We start from the raw sequence: 14,907 nt of genomic DNA on the forward strand, positions 1-14,907 counted from the left end.
AGAGTTATACTGGTAGTCCTCAACTTACAGCAAAAATTGAGCCCGGAATTTGTGTTGCTAAGTGAGACATTTGTTAAGTGGCTTTTGCCTCATTTCACGACTTTTCTTGCCAGAGTTGTTAAGTGAATCATTGCAGTTAAGTTAGTAACACGGTTGTCGAATGAATCTGGCTTTCCTCATTGACTTTGCTTGTGAGAGGGCCGCAAAATGGGATCATATGACCCGGGACATTGCAACCGTTATAAATATGAGTCGGTTGCCAAAGCATCTGAAGTTTGATCGGGTGTCCAGGGGGATTCTGCAGTGGCTGTAAGTATAAAAATTATCATCGGTCACGTTTCTCAGTGCTGTTGTAACCTTGAATGGTCACTAAGCAAGCTGTTGTAAATTGAGGATTACTTGTATTGAGAAAGGGAGAGAAAGAAAGAAAGAGAGAGAAGAAAGGGAAGCAAAGGAAAGGAAAGGAGAAAGAGGAAATGAGAAAGAAAGAGGAGGGAAGGGAAGGAGAAAGAGAAAGAGAATGGAAAGACAAAGAAGGAGAGAAAAATAAGGAAGGAAGGGAGAGAGAAAGAAAGAAAAAGAAAGAAAGAAAAGGGTAAGCATTCCTGCTTAAGCATTGTAGGTAAACTACCTTTTTCAGGTTGCAGTTTCTTGTAGAACTGCACCTCCCTGCAGCCAGCGGAAGAATTATGCACGTAGAAATGGATTAGCTTGAGCATACATCTTTTTGGGAAGGTAGAGTTGGTAGGATCGTCCGTATAAAGCTCAGAACAGTTGTCCTTATTTTCTACAAGTGCATTTCCTGTAGGGATCTGGTTGGTTGCAGCGGAAAACCAAATAGATCTTTGGAATTTGGCCTTGTCCGGCTCTCCTTAAATCACTTCCCGATTTCTTGACTAAACATGTTTATGACAGCTTCTCCGGATTCTTCTGGAAGGCCGTTCCTAGTTCTTGGCTGCCCCTGAAATTGTATATGACTTGGTAAGGCCTTATGGACAGGAAGAAACGAAGCAGAGGGAAAACACTCCCGTCTACTAATGCAAGGAATTTTCTTGGACATAAAGAATAAGCTCGCTTAGTACTTAATCATAATCCTAGGTCTGTGGCTCTGGGTCTCTCTCTTTTTTTTTACAATAGACTTTTCCCCTTCCTGTTTCTGAATTCTTTCCTTTTTTCTCTTGTCGATTCCCCCTGGGATTTATCTATTTGTGAAACCCTGAACTCTGTATCCGGGCAGGGCGGCTTCGTCCAACACATTTCTGCTTCTATTTTGTTCGGCAGTCAGAAATTTGAAGTACCGTGTTTTCCCGAAAATAAGACCTCTCCTGAAAATAAGACCTCCCCGAAAATATTTAACCACATGCACAGCTGGTCCCCGCCATTTCCTCTGGTTAGGGTTAGGGAGACAGAGTTGGGAATCAGATAAGACGGCAAGAGGAGCCCCGTCTTGCTCCATGTACCCCAAAATAATAAGACCACCTTGAAAATAAGGCCAGGCGCTTATTTCAGGGTTCAAAAAAATATAAGACAGGGTCTTATTTTTGGGAAAACCCGGTACGTATATAGTGCGCGTCCTTATATTTCTTAATAGGAAAATTTGAGGATGGAGGCACAGAAGTATCCGCAGCCTTCCTTTCAGTGAAAATAGGAACCGCAGGAAGTGATTAGGTGTTCAGAAAAAAAGGTGTGCTGGCATTTACAATGGAGTGGGCAGACAAGTCTAACCTGCTGTCGTTCCTTAGCTGGCCTATTTTTGTTTTACATGCTCTTTAGGTGAGATCACGTCTCCTGAAGATGGTATTGTGCCCATGATTTCTGAATAGCACAAATGCATTCCAGGGAGAGGGAGGGAAAAACCACATTTATTTCTTTGTTATTCAAGATAATTAAGAACACCTTAAAGACAACAACAAAAAATTAGCCTCGACCAAATCCGCTGGAATCTGGTTTCAGAAATGAAGATGTTAATGACTTTGTGATGTTTGACTTTTAAGTGTTTAGTAGTCCATCCTCTAAACTAAGCAAAATCCTTATAGCATTTTTTTGCCATTCCGATACCCTTTTCCCCAACATTTTATAAATGGAGCTTTCTGTGATTTGTGCAGGGAAGCATCAGCTAAGCATGCCAGCCTGTGGCTTAAGCACATCTGGAATTTCTCTGAATCTTTCAGTGTAGCTCTTATTATTTATTTTTTAAATGATGGGAAGCAATTCTAAAAGGCATCGACGAAAAGGAACGTGCTGGTGAAATACACATTGGATACTGATCACACTTTTCCTGTAGTGTTACATACAGGTAGTCCTTGACTTATAACCGTGGCTTATCTCTCCTCGACTTTATGTCTTATCTCCTGTCCCAGGCTGTTGCAAGCGTCCCTCCTTAGCTTGCCAATTTTTCTCCAGCAAGCAACCTTGACTCCAGCATATTTGTTACATTTCCAAAAAAGGGGAATTGGGAATATGAGTTTGCCGAGAAAGCTAGCTGAGTTCTATTAATTCGTATTTCATAGATTAGATGAGCTTCATTCTGGGTGAAATATTGGAGACTTAAAACAGTTAAAGCACACGGGGCAGTTAAGCTAAAAGAACATCTCTCTTGATCAGAGCAGTGGGAACTGAGCCATTAACTTCACTTTCATGTTTCCAGGTTAGAAAGTAACTGTAGAAAGTCGGACGCTTGGGAAGTATAGTACAGTTCCACCTGGTGTTTTGGGCCTACACGTTATGAACTCTTTCTGGAGCATGTCTGCAAGTTCTACACGCAAGGTAGCTTATCTGCTGTTCCTCTTTTTTTGTTGCTGGTTTTCACGTGTTCTGAGCTATAAACGTCAGTCATTTTAAAAATCGTAATTCCTGGGTAATTAAGTAGAAAGCATAATAATAATAAAAAAATAGACTCTTCAATCCTATAATCCCAGAATAACCTTCCTGGACAACCCTTTCTTCAAAAGAGAATTTGCTTACGTGGAGTTTTCCCGTCTTTTAGAACTTGGCCAAGAGTTTTTTTAAAAAAAAAGATCTGGCAAAGCAGATAGGTGGTTAGCGCTATTAAAAAGTAGACTAGGTAATGACAATCTATATTTGGCCATAGTTAGTTTACGCATAGCAACGTTCAGTGCATTTTGAGTCGTTGGGACTAGCCCGGATGCACATCTGCTTCATTGCTACAGGAGAGAGGTTGAATGGGGTTTATATTCTTTGCAGCTGGAATTCGACTATTCTTGTTTTGCCTCCCTCCTGCAGAAACCGGAAACGGAGGAAAAGGCTCCGCTTGGCGAGCTGAAGACCAGTCCTCCACGCTCCGCTCCCAAGAAACAGCTGCCTTCCGTTCCCAAAAATGTCATGCCGATGACCAAGCCTGCATCTCCTGCCCTGTCTACCCAGTCTACAAATGGGACACATGCCTCCTATGGACCTTTCTATTTGGAATATTCCCTGCTGGCAGAATAGTATGTCTTTGCCTTCTGTGGCCATGTGCAGTGCTGACTTTGGTTGCTCCCTTTGAATTAGGATCATTTTCTTTGCCTAGGAAGACACACCCCATTGCTGAGTTTGCATCTTGCGTTCGGTTTAATAGTAGGGGAATCGGGGCTATTTCCCCGAGGTTTTTAATCTTCTCTCGGGGGTTGAAGGGCAGGTTTCCGAAGAGCTGGAAGATTTCCACGGAGTTCTCGAAAAGCCAGCGCTCCGTTGTTTAAGGGTCGCCATCCGCGATTCAAGATTGACAAAGGGAAAATTTCTCACGCTGCCCTTATGATAGCCCAAGATGCAGTGGGATATCATTAGGTCGAATCTCTGGTTTGCATGCTGCTTTGTGATTAAAATATATATATATTGTCATGAGACAAGGCAAATGAGAGAGTGTCCTGGACACTCTCAGTGCATCAGATCTCACTGTTCCTCCTGCATCAGTTTCTGTTGGAAGGGCTGCAGGATAGATCATAGTTTAGGGAAAGCTGCCAAGGATTGTTTTGAGAGTTGGCAGCATACAACTTTAATAACAACAAGTTCTCTTTAGCATCCAGTAGGCTGATGACGGTTTCGAAGATGTCTCCTTGGAAAAGACACATAGCAAATTTCCTTCATCTGTTCTTCCATGCCTTAGATTTTAACTTCCAGAATTCAAGCCAGCACAGAGGAATGGTTGGACTGGCTCAAAATTATACATTCACCAGGAGGGAAGGGCGCGTCTGATCAGATTGGGGAAAAGCTCTTATAGATAATTAAGTAAAATAAAATCCAGTTCTTTTCTTCGATCATCTGCTGATCTGCATCCTAAGCATGGGATTGAAAAAGAGAAGAAATTGATCGACATCGGTTCCATTCCTTACTGAAAAGCGATTTCTGAATAGGTTGCGAAAGAAGGGATGCATTTCCCTTGACATAAACTCCTATACTTTTTTTTATAAAGAAGTTTATTGTAAGATGGGCTGTTGGTAACAACAAACTAAATGAAGGCTACTCTCGGCTTTTGTGGTGTCTTTGTTGCTGCCATTTTTGGCTTAAGAAGGACGGCAAGCTGACCCAGTTAAGAAATTTATTTCCATGTCAGTGTATTCTTGGCTAAGTTGGTTAGTACTCTTTTATTAACCCATCTGAAAATTGTGAATAGGCCTGTTTAAATGTGAATTAACACAGGCCTTGCTGGTGCTACAGTCAGTGAGAAAGCTCCCTTTCTCGACTAGCTTTGTTCAGTTGAACAGACGTGCATTTTAGCTAATCAGAATCTTATTTGTGAAATCTTTTCGTCTCCTCGGTCTGGCAAAATGCCGTCCCTGCTCCTGTTACTTGATGGCTGGGTCAGATTCTGCCGCTGTGCTGGGAACAGAACTCCCTCTTGTTCTCACACATGCCCTTCCTTGTCAAGAAAGCATTGGGCGTCCTCTTCTCCAGTTGCAACAGCATTACGTGATGTAATCCGCTCCCAAAAGTTTCTAAAAAGATCAGAAATGTCATGTCATCCTTCTGTATCAGGCAAAAGGGGCTACGAAAGACTTTTGACACTGTTGTGCCTCCTGCAACCATTCTTGTTAGTCTTGCGGTTTGTTGTGCATAATATGCAGAAAAACAAGATTTTCTCCTCTAGTTTAAGAAGCTGTTCTCAGTTAAACGAGTTAGATAACCAGAAGGATCTTCTTCGTCTACAAAGTATGCCATGCTGAACCTCTTCTTCCTTCATGGAAGTCCAGTTTGACAAATTAGGAGTCCATCCGAAGCAGATCCTGGTTAGCTTTCAAGCAAGCCTGCATGCTTTTAGAAGAAAACATAGTCGTATTTTTCTCCTGCTGTGAATTTTCATCTCTTTATTTCCTTGCTGTACTTCTCATTTTCTTGGCATACCGGTCTTATAGGTTTACTTTGTGAATCCTCAAAGCTGGTGTGGTTCTACCAGCTATCTCAGTTAATGCTTTGGGTAACTGGGTCCCCAGTATTTAAAGCAGGGGTCTCCAACCTTGGCAATCTGAAGAGGTGTGGACTTCAACTCCCAGAATTCCCAAGCCAGCCATGGGGAAATTGAAATTCTGGGAGTTGAAGTCCACACCTCTTCAGATTGCCAAGGTTGAGAAAGACTGCTGTAGGGTACATAGAGAGCACCATTAACCGGGATATACTTTAAACACAAGGGACGCAGTGGCTCAGTGGCTAAGACGCTGATCTTGTCGATCGAAAGGTCGGCAATTCAGTGGTTCGAATCCCTAGTGCCACGTAATGGGGTGAGCTCCCGTGACTTGTCCCAGCTTCCGCCAACCTAGCAGTTCGAAAGCACATAAAAAAATACAAGTAGAAAAATAGGGACCACCTTTGGTGGGAAGGGAACAGCGTTCCGTGCGCCTTTGGCGTTGAGTCATGCTGGCCACATGACCATGGAGACGTCTTCAGACAGCGCTGGCTCTTCGGCTTTGAAACAGAGATGAACACCGCCCCCTAGAGTCAGGAACAACTAGCACATATGTGCGAGGGGAACCTTTGCCTTTACCTTGCTTTAAACATTGGGGACCCGGTTACCCAAAGCATTAACTGAGATAGCTGATAGAACCTCACCAGCTGTGGCAGATGAGCAGAGTAACATCTGTGCCTTTGGCTCTGAGGAAGAAATGTCTTAATTCAAGGAATATATATATATATATAGTGGCTTTGTTCTCACGAAGGTGTCTTTGAAAGTTTCTAATTGTGTCTTTTATTTCAGTACTTTGGTTGTGAAGCAGAAACTGCCGGGAGTCTACGTACAGCCTTCTTACCAGTCCGCATTAAGTAAGTCTGACAGTCTGGATCTATTTTTCCTCCCATACAGAGTTATTTCAGTGGCTCATTTTTTTTAAAAAAAATCTTTTTTGTTTTTCTGAACAGTGTGGTTTGGAGTCATATTCATAAGACACGGGCTATATCAGGACGGTGTTTTTAAGTTTACAATCTACATCCCCGACAATTATCCCGATGGGGATTGCCCAGTAAGTAACCTTCAAACAATCCTGAATATTATTTGAATGTGGTCAATTGAGTCGCCTCAATATTTACTCGAAAATATACCTATGGAACGCCTGTGCTTATTGTATTCTTTATTTATGGACAGTATCCTATCCTATCCTCTTCAGCCAAGGAAATGTCAGAATTGGCTTACCTCTGGCTTTCAAAAGGACACCTCTGTATGTGTCCCATGCTGAAAGGACACAACATTAAAGGAAAAAAAGGGATGTGGAGGGAAGTGGGGGAAAAATTAGGTGGTTTGGGGAGTAAACTCAGGTAATTCTTCCTAACATGTCATCACAGTTTCTAAAGCGGCAGACTGGAAATTTTGGGGAGAATAGAGATGGGACAGTGTAACTTAGGGGTCTCCAAACTCCAATCTGGGAGTTGAAGTCCACAAGTCTTAAAGTTGTCAAGTTTGGAGACCCCTGGTATAACTCTTAATTCACTTTTGTGCACCAATAAATATCCGTCTGATGGAGGTGATCTTTTAATAGAATAGATAAATATGAGATTAAGCAATAGCTTTTCCAAGATATAACTTGGAAGCAGGCGAATAAACTACCTGTGTCAAATGTTTTCCAGTTTATAAAGCATTTTGAAATGCTCAACAAGACTTCTTGTGTTCTTATTGACATCCATTAAAGGGAGTGGGCTACATATACCCTACATCACCTAAATAAATAATACAAGATATTAGAGACGTAGAGATAATGGCTTATCTAAACTAGGCCAATTTTGTAAATTGGTGACCGAGATGAGATTTGAACCAGCGATCCTGTATCTTGAGCTCAGGAATGTAGTTAAGGTTAGGCTGCTATTACACTGAAATCCTTAGATTCCCAACCCAGAAATTTACTAGTTAATCCTTGCTGAGACTTAAAGCATTCTCGGTTCAGGAATTTATTCTGCATACTAACCTCAAAGTATTCGTATAAAAATCGAGCCATGTTTACTTGGCGTGGTCCTCATTTTAGGGTGGGCAAAAGGGCCAATGTTATTTTTTTCTGCATTTAATTATTAAGAGTCAGAAATCCTGGTGGATTTATTGCAGACCGCCAAAAGATTCTGATGTTCTCTGCATCTATCGTCACATGGCGTGAATTTTAAAGCTCTGTTACTTGTAACAAGTCCAAACCTATTAATGAGAATATTTTGAAGTCACCTGTTCCAGACATCAGCCATTTACCTTCCTTTTTGCATTCTGTAACAATGAAATGCATTATAGTTTTGTCCCCTTAGTTCCTGAGCTTACAGGACTGCCTTGTTTACCATTTCTGGGTTGACTCTGGCAGATCTCAAGGGACTAAGAAATGCAGCCAAACTCGGAGATGTTTATGGCAGCGAAGTTATTGTCAAAATGTCTTTAGCTTCCTGCAACTACTTTGCTGGAAAAATTAAATGCCTTTTAATCCAGAACGATATTGGGGAGGAACCAAGCCATATGTAAAACACAGATAACTTAAAAATATAATAACTAGAAGAGTTTTAGGCAATAATGCATTTAAACTTTCTTTAAAAAATTACTGTAACTCCACTGGTAATTATTGCACAGTCATCGTGTGGAACTAAACTTTACAAAAGTTAACTCGAGATTTGGGAGACGCACTTATGCTTTTATTGAAATGTGATTCACTGGAAGGAATTTGCATGGAAGTAATTTTATATCAGGCCATTTAAATTAGAGATATGATTAAAAAAATAATATTGGAATGCAGAAGTCGCCGTTGCCAGGATGAAGGCCGAACTCCAGGGAGAGGCTGCTTCAGTTTATTGGCCACTTTCCTACTAATAGAACTAGGAAGGGTCATAGCAGATGGCAGTCTCTGGTTGACCTTAAGAAAAGCTAAGCAGGTTTCGACTTGGAAGGAAGCCATCAGGCACTCACAGGGCTGTGGGCTAAATTGGGAAGACAAAATCTATTAATGGGAGAAAGTAGTATCTATGGGGATACCAGGAGCTGAGCTCAGCTTGAAAGAAAGTCAGAGATAATCCTCCTGACCCTGCTGAATAGTTCTCAAGAGTGATTGGGGTTGCTGGAAACTACTGAATTTTTAAACATATTTTCTGTCTGTCTGTCTGCCTACCATCTCTCTCTCTCTCTCTCTCTCTCTCTCTCTCTCTCTCTCTCTCTGTCTCTCTCGTCTACCTACCTACCTACCATCCATCCATCTATCTCTATCATCTATCTCTATATCTCTATCATCTATGTATCATCTATCATCTATATCTATCTATCTATCTATCTATCTATCTATCTATCTATCTATCTATCTATCTATCTATCTCTATTTCTATCACATATATATATATATATAATCTATCTCTATCTCATCTATCTATCTATCTATCTATCTATCTATCTATCTATCTATCTATCTATCATCTATCTATCTATCTTTCTACCCAAGACAACCCTAAAATAGTCCTCTTTTCCTCACACCTTAAGGAAAATCTGGGGTCCGTTCTCAAACTCTTAAGAACTCATTTCTGCTTACTCACAAACCACAAAAATACAATTTTGTGAATGTGATTGTAATCTGCTCTGAATGCATTTGGCTAGGAAAGTAGAATGTATAGTATAAAAACCAGTTAATACTTGGCCTGGTTGCCCGTTCAGTGAAATTAGCACAATAGCCTACGGATAAATTGTAGTCTTTAGCGTTGACATTTCTTGATTGATTGGTTATACGTGCCATCAAGCTGTTGTTGACTCTTTAGTAACCACATGGATGGATTTTTCTCTTTGATGATGGTTTGATGTTCTGTTCCCTAACCTGGTCTTTCAGATCCTCCAACAGCACATTAAATGCCATCCCTTAAAGGCTCAAAAATAGTACGAAAGGATTCTTAACAGCCAAAGTGCAACCTGACCCTTGCATCTAATAACAGTTTACTGTGTCATCTTTACTCTGATGAAGGAAAGAAACTTTTTTGGGGGGGAGGGGGGAGTTGGTTCCTTTGAATGGAATTTCATCAACCAATCTGCATGTTTGGCATCTGTGTTTTTCTTCTTTTCTCTCTCTTCAGCGCTTGATTTTTGATTTGCCCATTTTCCACCCGCTTGTGGATCCTGTCTCAGGGGAACTGGACGTGAAAAGAGCGTTTGCCAAATGGAGGTGAGAGCGATGGGCCGGGGGGTCTAGAGCCTCAGCACTGAGCAGAGGAAGATGTGCCTTTGATGAGGGCTCTGATCTGAGTTTCTCTCTCTCCTAAAGGCGCAATCACAACCACATATGGCAAATACTGATGTACGCGCGCAGAGTTTTCTACAAGATCGACACAACCAACCCTCTGAACCCCGAATCTGCTGTGCTGTAAGTTCTTTTTATTTTATTTTATTTATTTATTGGAATTGGTCAAACAAAAATGAGAACAAGAAGAAGAGAATAAAAATACAATGGGAGGCACGTTAGTGCACTTATTCTAAAAGAACAAAGTTCTTTTTATTTGTGGAGAGGGGGGACATGAGAACCTTCTCGGAAAGTTGCAGTCCATAATATACTATTTTTGAGTATGATTTTTTTTTTCTTATATTTACATGTCTCAGGCCAAGGGACAGTGCCTTCCCTCTTTGCTTCAGTTCCAAAATTACTTTCATTAATCCGTTCTAGGAATTCTAGAAGGGGTTAACTCCCTTCTACTTAAACTACAGGTAGTCCTCAACTTACAGCTACCGTATTTTTTGGAGTATAAGACGCACCTTTTCCCCCCAAAAAAGAGGGTGAAAATCTGGGTGTGTCTTATACTCCAAATGTAGCCCCACCCAGCTTCTCAAACGGAGGTTTCAGAAGCTGAAAAAAGCATCAGAAACTAAGCTTCAGGAAAAAAAGCCTCCAAACAGAGCTTCCAAAAAAAAAAAAAAAGCCTCCAAACAGAGCTTCCAAAAAAAAAAAAAAGCCTCCAAACAGAGCTTCAGAAAAAAAGCCTCAGAAACAGCTTCAGAGGCTTTTTTTCTGAAGCTCTGTTTTGGAGGCTTTCAGAGTCAGAAAAAAAAGCAAGGCGCAGAGCTCACAACCAAGGAACCTGTTGCTAAAATTCACCTCTGGGAACAGCTGATTGGGGGTATTCTGGGAGGCCGCCAAGCAGCTTTTTTCTTATTTTCCTCCCCAAAAACTAAGGTGCGTCTTATACTCTGAAAAATATGGTATTCATTTAGTGACCAAAGTTATAATGGTAAAATGTGCAATAAATCTACTTATGTTTGTTTCAAGGCATTTAATAGAATGCTTCCGTTCCTTTCCAGTGGAGTTCTAAGATGCATTCTCTTTCTCTTCTTAGGTATGAAAAAGATATTCAACTCTTCAAGAGTAAAGTGGTTGACAGCGTAAAATTATGCAGCAGTCACTTATTTGATCCCCCCAAAATTGAAGACCCCCATGCAATTAGGTAACCTTAATACAGTTATCAAGTCATATCCTATAGTTTGGACCAACTAGAGATAATTCTGATTTAGCAACAGCCTCAGTGACTCTTCAGCTACGATGGGTGATGAAAAAGGATAGATCTAGTGATCTGTCCTTGCATTTATGACCTCCACAGATCTGTAAAGCAGTGGAAGCTGAACTATGGTTCTAAGCACAGTTAAGGCTTCACATAGCGACCACTTCACTCAATGGCCAAGTCACTAGTTCCGTTTTTGCCGCTAAATGAGAACTACCTGTATTTCTCTTAATCATATGTAGATTTAGGCTCTCTAAAGTGTTTACAAGTCCATGCAAACTGGACGATTTTACAATCAATTACATTCATAGACGTCCTGTGTGGAAAAAAAATACAATTTCCCCGAAAATAAGACCTCCCCGGATAATAAGCCCAATTGAGCTTTTGAGCGCATGCACTAAAATAAGCCCTCCCCGAAAATAAGGCCAAGCGCTTATTTCGAGATTCAAAAAAATATAAGACAGGGTCTTATTTTGGGGGAAACACGGTATTTCATTGCAAGTTTTTGAAATTCTTAGGACATTGTAAACATCCAATAGACGTGCTTAGGACAAGTGGGTTATTAATTTTCATATTTTACCTCTGTTGGACTACTGTACTTCCATTAAAAAGATCATCTGTCTTTAGCTTTGGAAACTTTGAAGCCCTGGTGACATTTTGCTTGCATCTTGCAGCTTTTCTCCCTGGAATCCAGCTATACACAATGAAGTAAGAGAGAAGATGTTGACTCAGAAGGTACGGAGGAAGCATCGGTCTTATTTTATAGAACTTGTAAAAAATTAACAGGGAGAAATAAGTCCTGTTGCATTGAAAGAAATTGAGGCAAGCTCTTTATGATGAAAGTTATCAAGCAGAAAGTCCCTTGTGTAGCCTTGTTGTGAGACAAGAGAGAAGATTGTTCTGTATGGGGGTTGTGCATCTTTAAACAGGCTAGAAAGCACATGGCTGCACATCGCTGAAACCAAGGGTGTCCAACTTCAAGACTTGTGGACTTATTTTATTTTATTTATTGAATTTCTATACCGCCCTACTCCCGAAGGACTCAGGGCGGTGTACAGCCATGAAATAAAACACATAAATATACAAAATTTAAAATCGAATAAAATAAATTAAATAAATTTGGCTGAATTTATACCCATAATTTAAAATACCCATAATTTTAAAATACAATTAAAAATTTAAAATTTTCATTTTAAACTTCAACTCCCAGAATTCCATGCTGGCTGAGGGAATTCTGGGAATTGAAGTCCACACGTCTTAAAAGTTGCCAAGGTTGGACACCCCTGCTTTAAACTATATTTTCACACTGAAGTTGCAGAGAGGCTAAGAATATCTTGACTAGCTGGCTCAGTCACTGAGAGCTAAAACACTGAGAGCTTGTCGATCAGAAAGATCAGTGGTTCGAATCCCTAGTACAGGTCTCCTGCATGAGCAAGGGGTTGGACTAGATGACCTCCGAGGTCCCTTTCCAACTCTGTTACTGTTACCGGTATCTAACTCTTTTAGGACCAGCTGCATTGTGGATTACTCAGCTGAGCAAGGGGGGCTTAGTGAGAAAGGAGGCTTGCCAAAGGCAACAAAAATGACTTAAGTTTGCAACAAAAGATGCTTTTTTTTCTTCATTTCTTCCTAGAAGAAAGGAGATGACCAACAATGCAAGAACACGCAAGTCTCCGGCCTGTCGTGGGTCAAACCGGGCTCCGTTCAACCTTTCAGCAAAGAAGACAAGACCCTTCCCACCTAGCTGCCCGAAAAGGACGATAAACACTCCACCCTTTTGACTGGAAGGAAGAACGTAAACAGAGCCCAACAGCGAAAACTGTGGTTCTCCTTCTTGACTTTGGATTAGTAAAGAGTAAATGCTAGCAAATGACTTAAAAGTAATCCTGTTTTCAGCGGGGTTGCTCGGACTCGTCTTGATGTTTTTACGTTGGGTTTTAATTGCAGCCTGCAAGTAGGTCTTATTAAAACAAAAGAGGCTGAGCTTCTGTACGGGAAGTCGGTCCTGCGTGGGTAACGAATGGCTCAGGAGTCAAATGTAGCTCGAAGTTTTCGGTGGGTTCCTTTTTAAAGCTTTTTTTTTTTTTTTTTAATGTAAAGAGCAGGCCGGAAAAAACTCATTCCAGAGATAATCTGTGTTTGTGTAAACTAATATAGCAGAGTAAAATACTATATTTAAAAACTTTTAAATGCATTGGTTTCTATTGTAAATATTATTAGGATATGGAATTTGTAAATACTTGGTTCCAATTCCTTCTAGCCCTTTTAAGGGCAGAAAGGCCGAGATTGATTTATGTATGATGTGTACCTATTTTTTTTTTCCTTCCTTTTCTCCTTTACAGATGTTGCCACTACTGGCTGCTTCTAACATAACTTGTCCCATAATCTTTAGGGCCACAACCGAATTGCCTGCAAGAATCATATAGGAGGAAAGATTTTACTGCAAAAAGGGGCTTAGGTAGAGAACTCTTCCATTGTGATAGTTGCATGCATCTTAACTCAAATTAACCTTTAAGATGTGTCAAAGTAATATTAGAGGCAGCCTTAAATAGTACATTAGTCAGGAAAGGTGGGGGGGAGGGGTTTAAATGAAAAAAAATCAGAATCCTTTAGAGGTCTTGGTTTTAATAAAAATCTTAAAGGGAACCTAGCGTAGGTTGACTTAGGAATCATGCTTGAGATGGTTTGACTAATGTGTTACTAGTAACATCTTAAAAAAAATAAAATAAAGACCAATCATGGCAGAAAGTCCACGTTGTGGTTGTTTTCTTTGGATAAAATATTTGCAAATTTTAAGGACGAGTTCTTTGGAATTCTGATTTGCCGACTATAGTGAAACCTCAAGTTAACAGGCCATTTAACGGAAAAGGGCTTCTATTACGCCCCCAAATCTGTTAAATCAGGAAATAACGTCATTTGTATAATGGTATCGATAGGTAAATTTAAGCACACCTTCACTACTTTGGATGCAGGAGAATTGCCTCAGATGATGACTGGATGGAAATTTTGAATCCAGTCTATTAAATGAGGGAAGAATTTTACAGGGTTTAACTGGCTTAATCTATGGGACACATAATTGTTCCCTCCCCCCTTTTGAGAAGCTATGATGGCAAGTAGCACAGCTGCTGACAGTGCCTGATGAAAGGCTGAATTAGCAGTGTTTTGTTATGTTTTTAAATTAGATCTTTTTGGGTTTTGTTCCTTTATAAAATGTACGAATGACATGAACGGGCTAAACTTACATGCACCAAAACTTGCCCTGTTTCATGACCACATCCCTGCATTCGATTTATGTCCAGTCGATCATTTCATAAAGCTAAAATCCCTCTTCCAATGCCTATCTTTAGATCCCCTTGGAGCAATTTTAAGAGCAGCACAGATCTTGTTGCAAATGCAATCCAGGGCAAAATATTGGCAATATTGAGTGTGATCGTATTAGTCTTCAAAGTGATCATTCAATTGCCCGAACACCATTGTTAACTTTTCTATAGACTCAATTTGATCCTTTATGGGGGGGGAAAATGGAATTTTTTTGCATGTATTAGAAACCACATGAAAGCCGCAGTCCAGTGGTGGAGCACATATTCTTATGCATACACAGAGTGTTAGGTTTAATCCATGGCATCCCTAAAAAAAGCTAGGAAACGGTCGTATTGCATGCTACTGAGCCACTGTGATCACAAGTAGGCTAGATGGTGGCCTGTTCAGTTTCTTCTTCTACATCATTCTTCCTGACCTCCATTTAAAGCAGTTAAACATTGCAACAGACCAAACAGCTACCACGATAATCCAGGATGGCCAATGTTTTCCTCATTTCGAAAAGGAACCCCCCCCCCCAACCAACTGCTCCGATAAAGCTAAGAAACAGGGAAGGCTAACAGACCTATCTTAAAATATTCATACGTGAGAGTTCAGTAGGACTTCTGTGTGCTTCCAGAATAAATACAATTCAAGCAGTTTTACACAGCTTTTCATTTTAGGGTTTGCTATTTAAAATAT

General features: G+C 40.4%; 1 protein-coding gene across 2 annotated transcripts; it reads left to right on the top strand.

Annotated features, from left to right (window-relative positions):
* Positions 1–2,666: 2,666 nt before the first annotated feature.
* On the top strand, positions 2,667–13,656 carry AKTIP (AKT interacting protein). Of its 2 annotated transcripts, none has more exons than XM_060682499.2 (9): positions 2,667–2,766; positions 3,244–3,449; positions 6,188–6,252; positions 6,349–6,449; positions 9,496–9,584; positions 9,684–9,782; positions 10,747–10,854; positions 11,583–11,643; positions 12,542–13,656. In XM_060682499.2, the coding sequence occupies exons 1-9, from the start codon at positions 2,725–2,727 to the stop codon at positions 12,650–12,652; spliced, it is 882 nt and encodes a 293-aa protein (XP_060538482.1). In that variant the 5' UTR covers positions 2,667–2,724; the 3' UTR covers positions 12,653–13,656. The 2 variants fall into 2 exon arrangements, with proteins under 2 accessions (XP_060538482.1, XP_060538484.1); XM_060682501.2 differs by having other exon boundaries at positions 12,545–13,656.
* The last annotated feature ends 1,251 nt before the right edge of the window (positions 13,657–14,907 follow it).

Source organism: Pantherophis guttatus, chromosome 11, assembly GCF_059756535.1.
Source record: "Pantherophis guttatus breed Tessera chromosome 11, ASM5975653v1, whole genome shotgun sequence".
In the NCBI taxonomy this organism is placed as follows: domain Eukaryota; kingdom Metazoa; phylum Chordata; class Lepidosauria; order Squamata; family Colubridae; genus Pantherophis; species Pantherophis guttatus.

Excerpts from the sequence above, each read along its gene's own strand:
- AKTIP (XM_060682499.2), top strand. The coding sequence starts at position 2,725 with ATGAACTCTTTCTGGAGCATGTCTGCAAGTTCTACACGCAAG. Across the intron at positions 3,450-6,187 it reads TATTCCCTGCTGGCAGAATA|TACTTTGGTTGTGAAGCAGA; the intron begins GTATGTCTTTGC and ends CTTTTATTTCAG. Across the intron at positions 10,855-11,582 it reads GAAGACCCCCATGCAATTAG|CTTTTCTCCCTGGAATCCAG; the intron begins GTAACCTTAATA and ends TGCATCTTGCAG.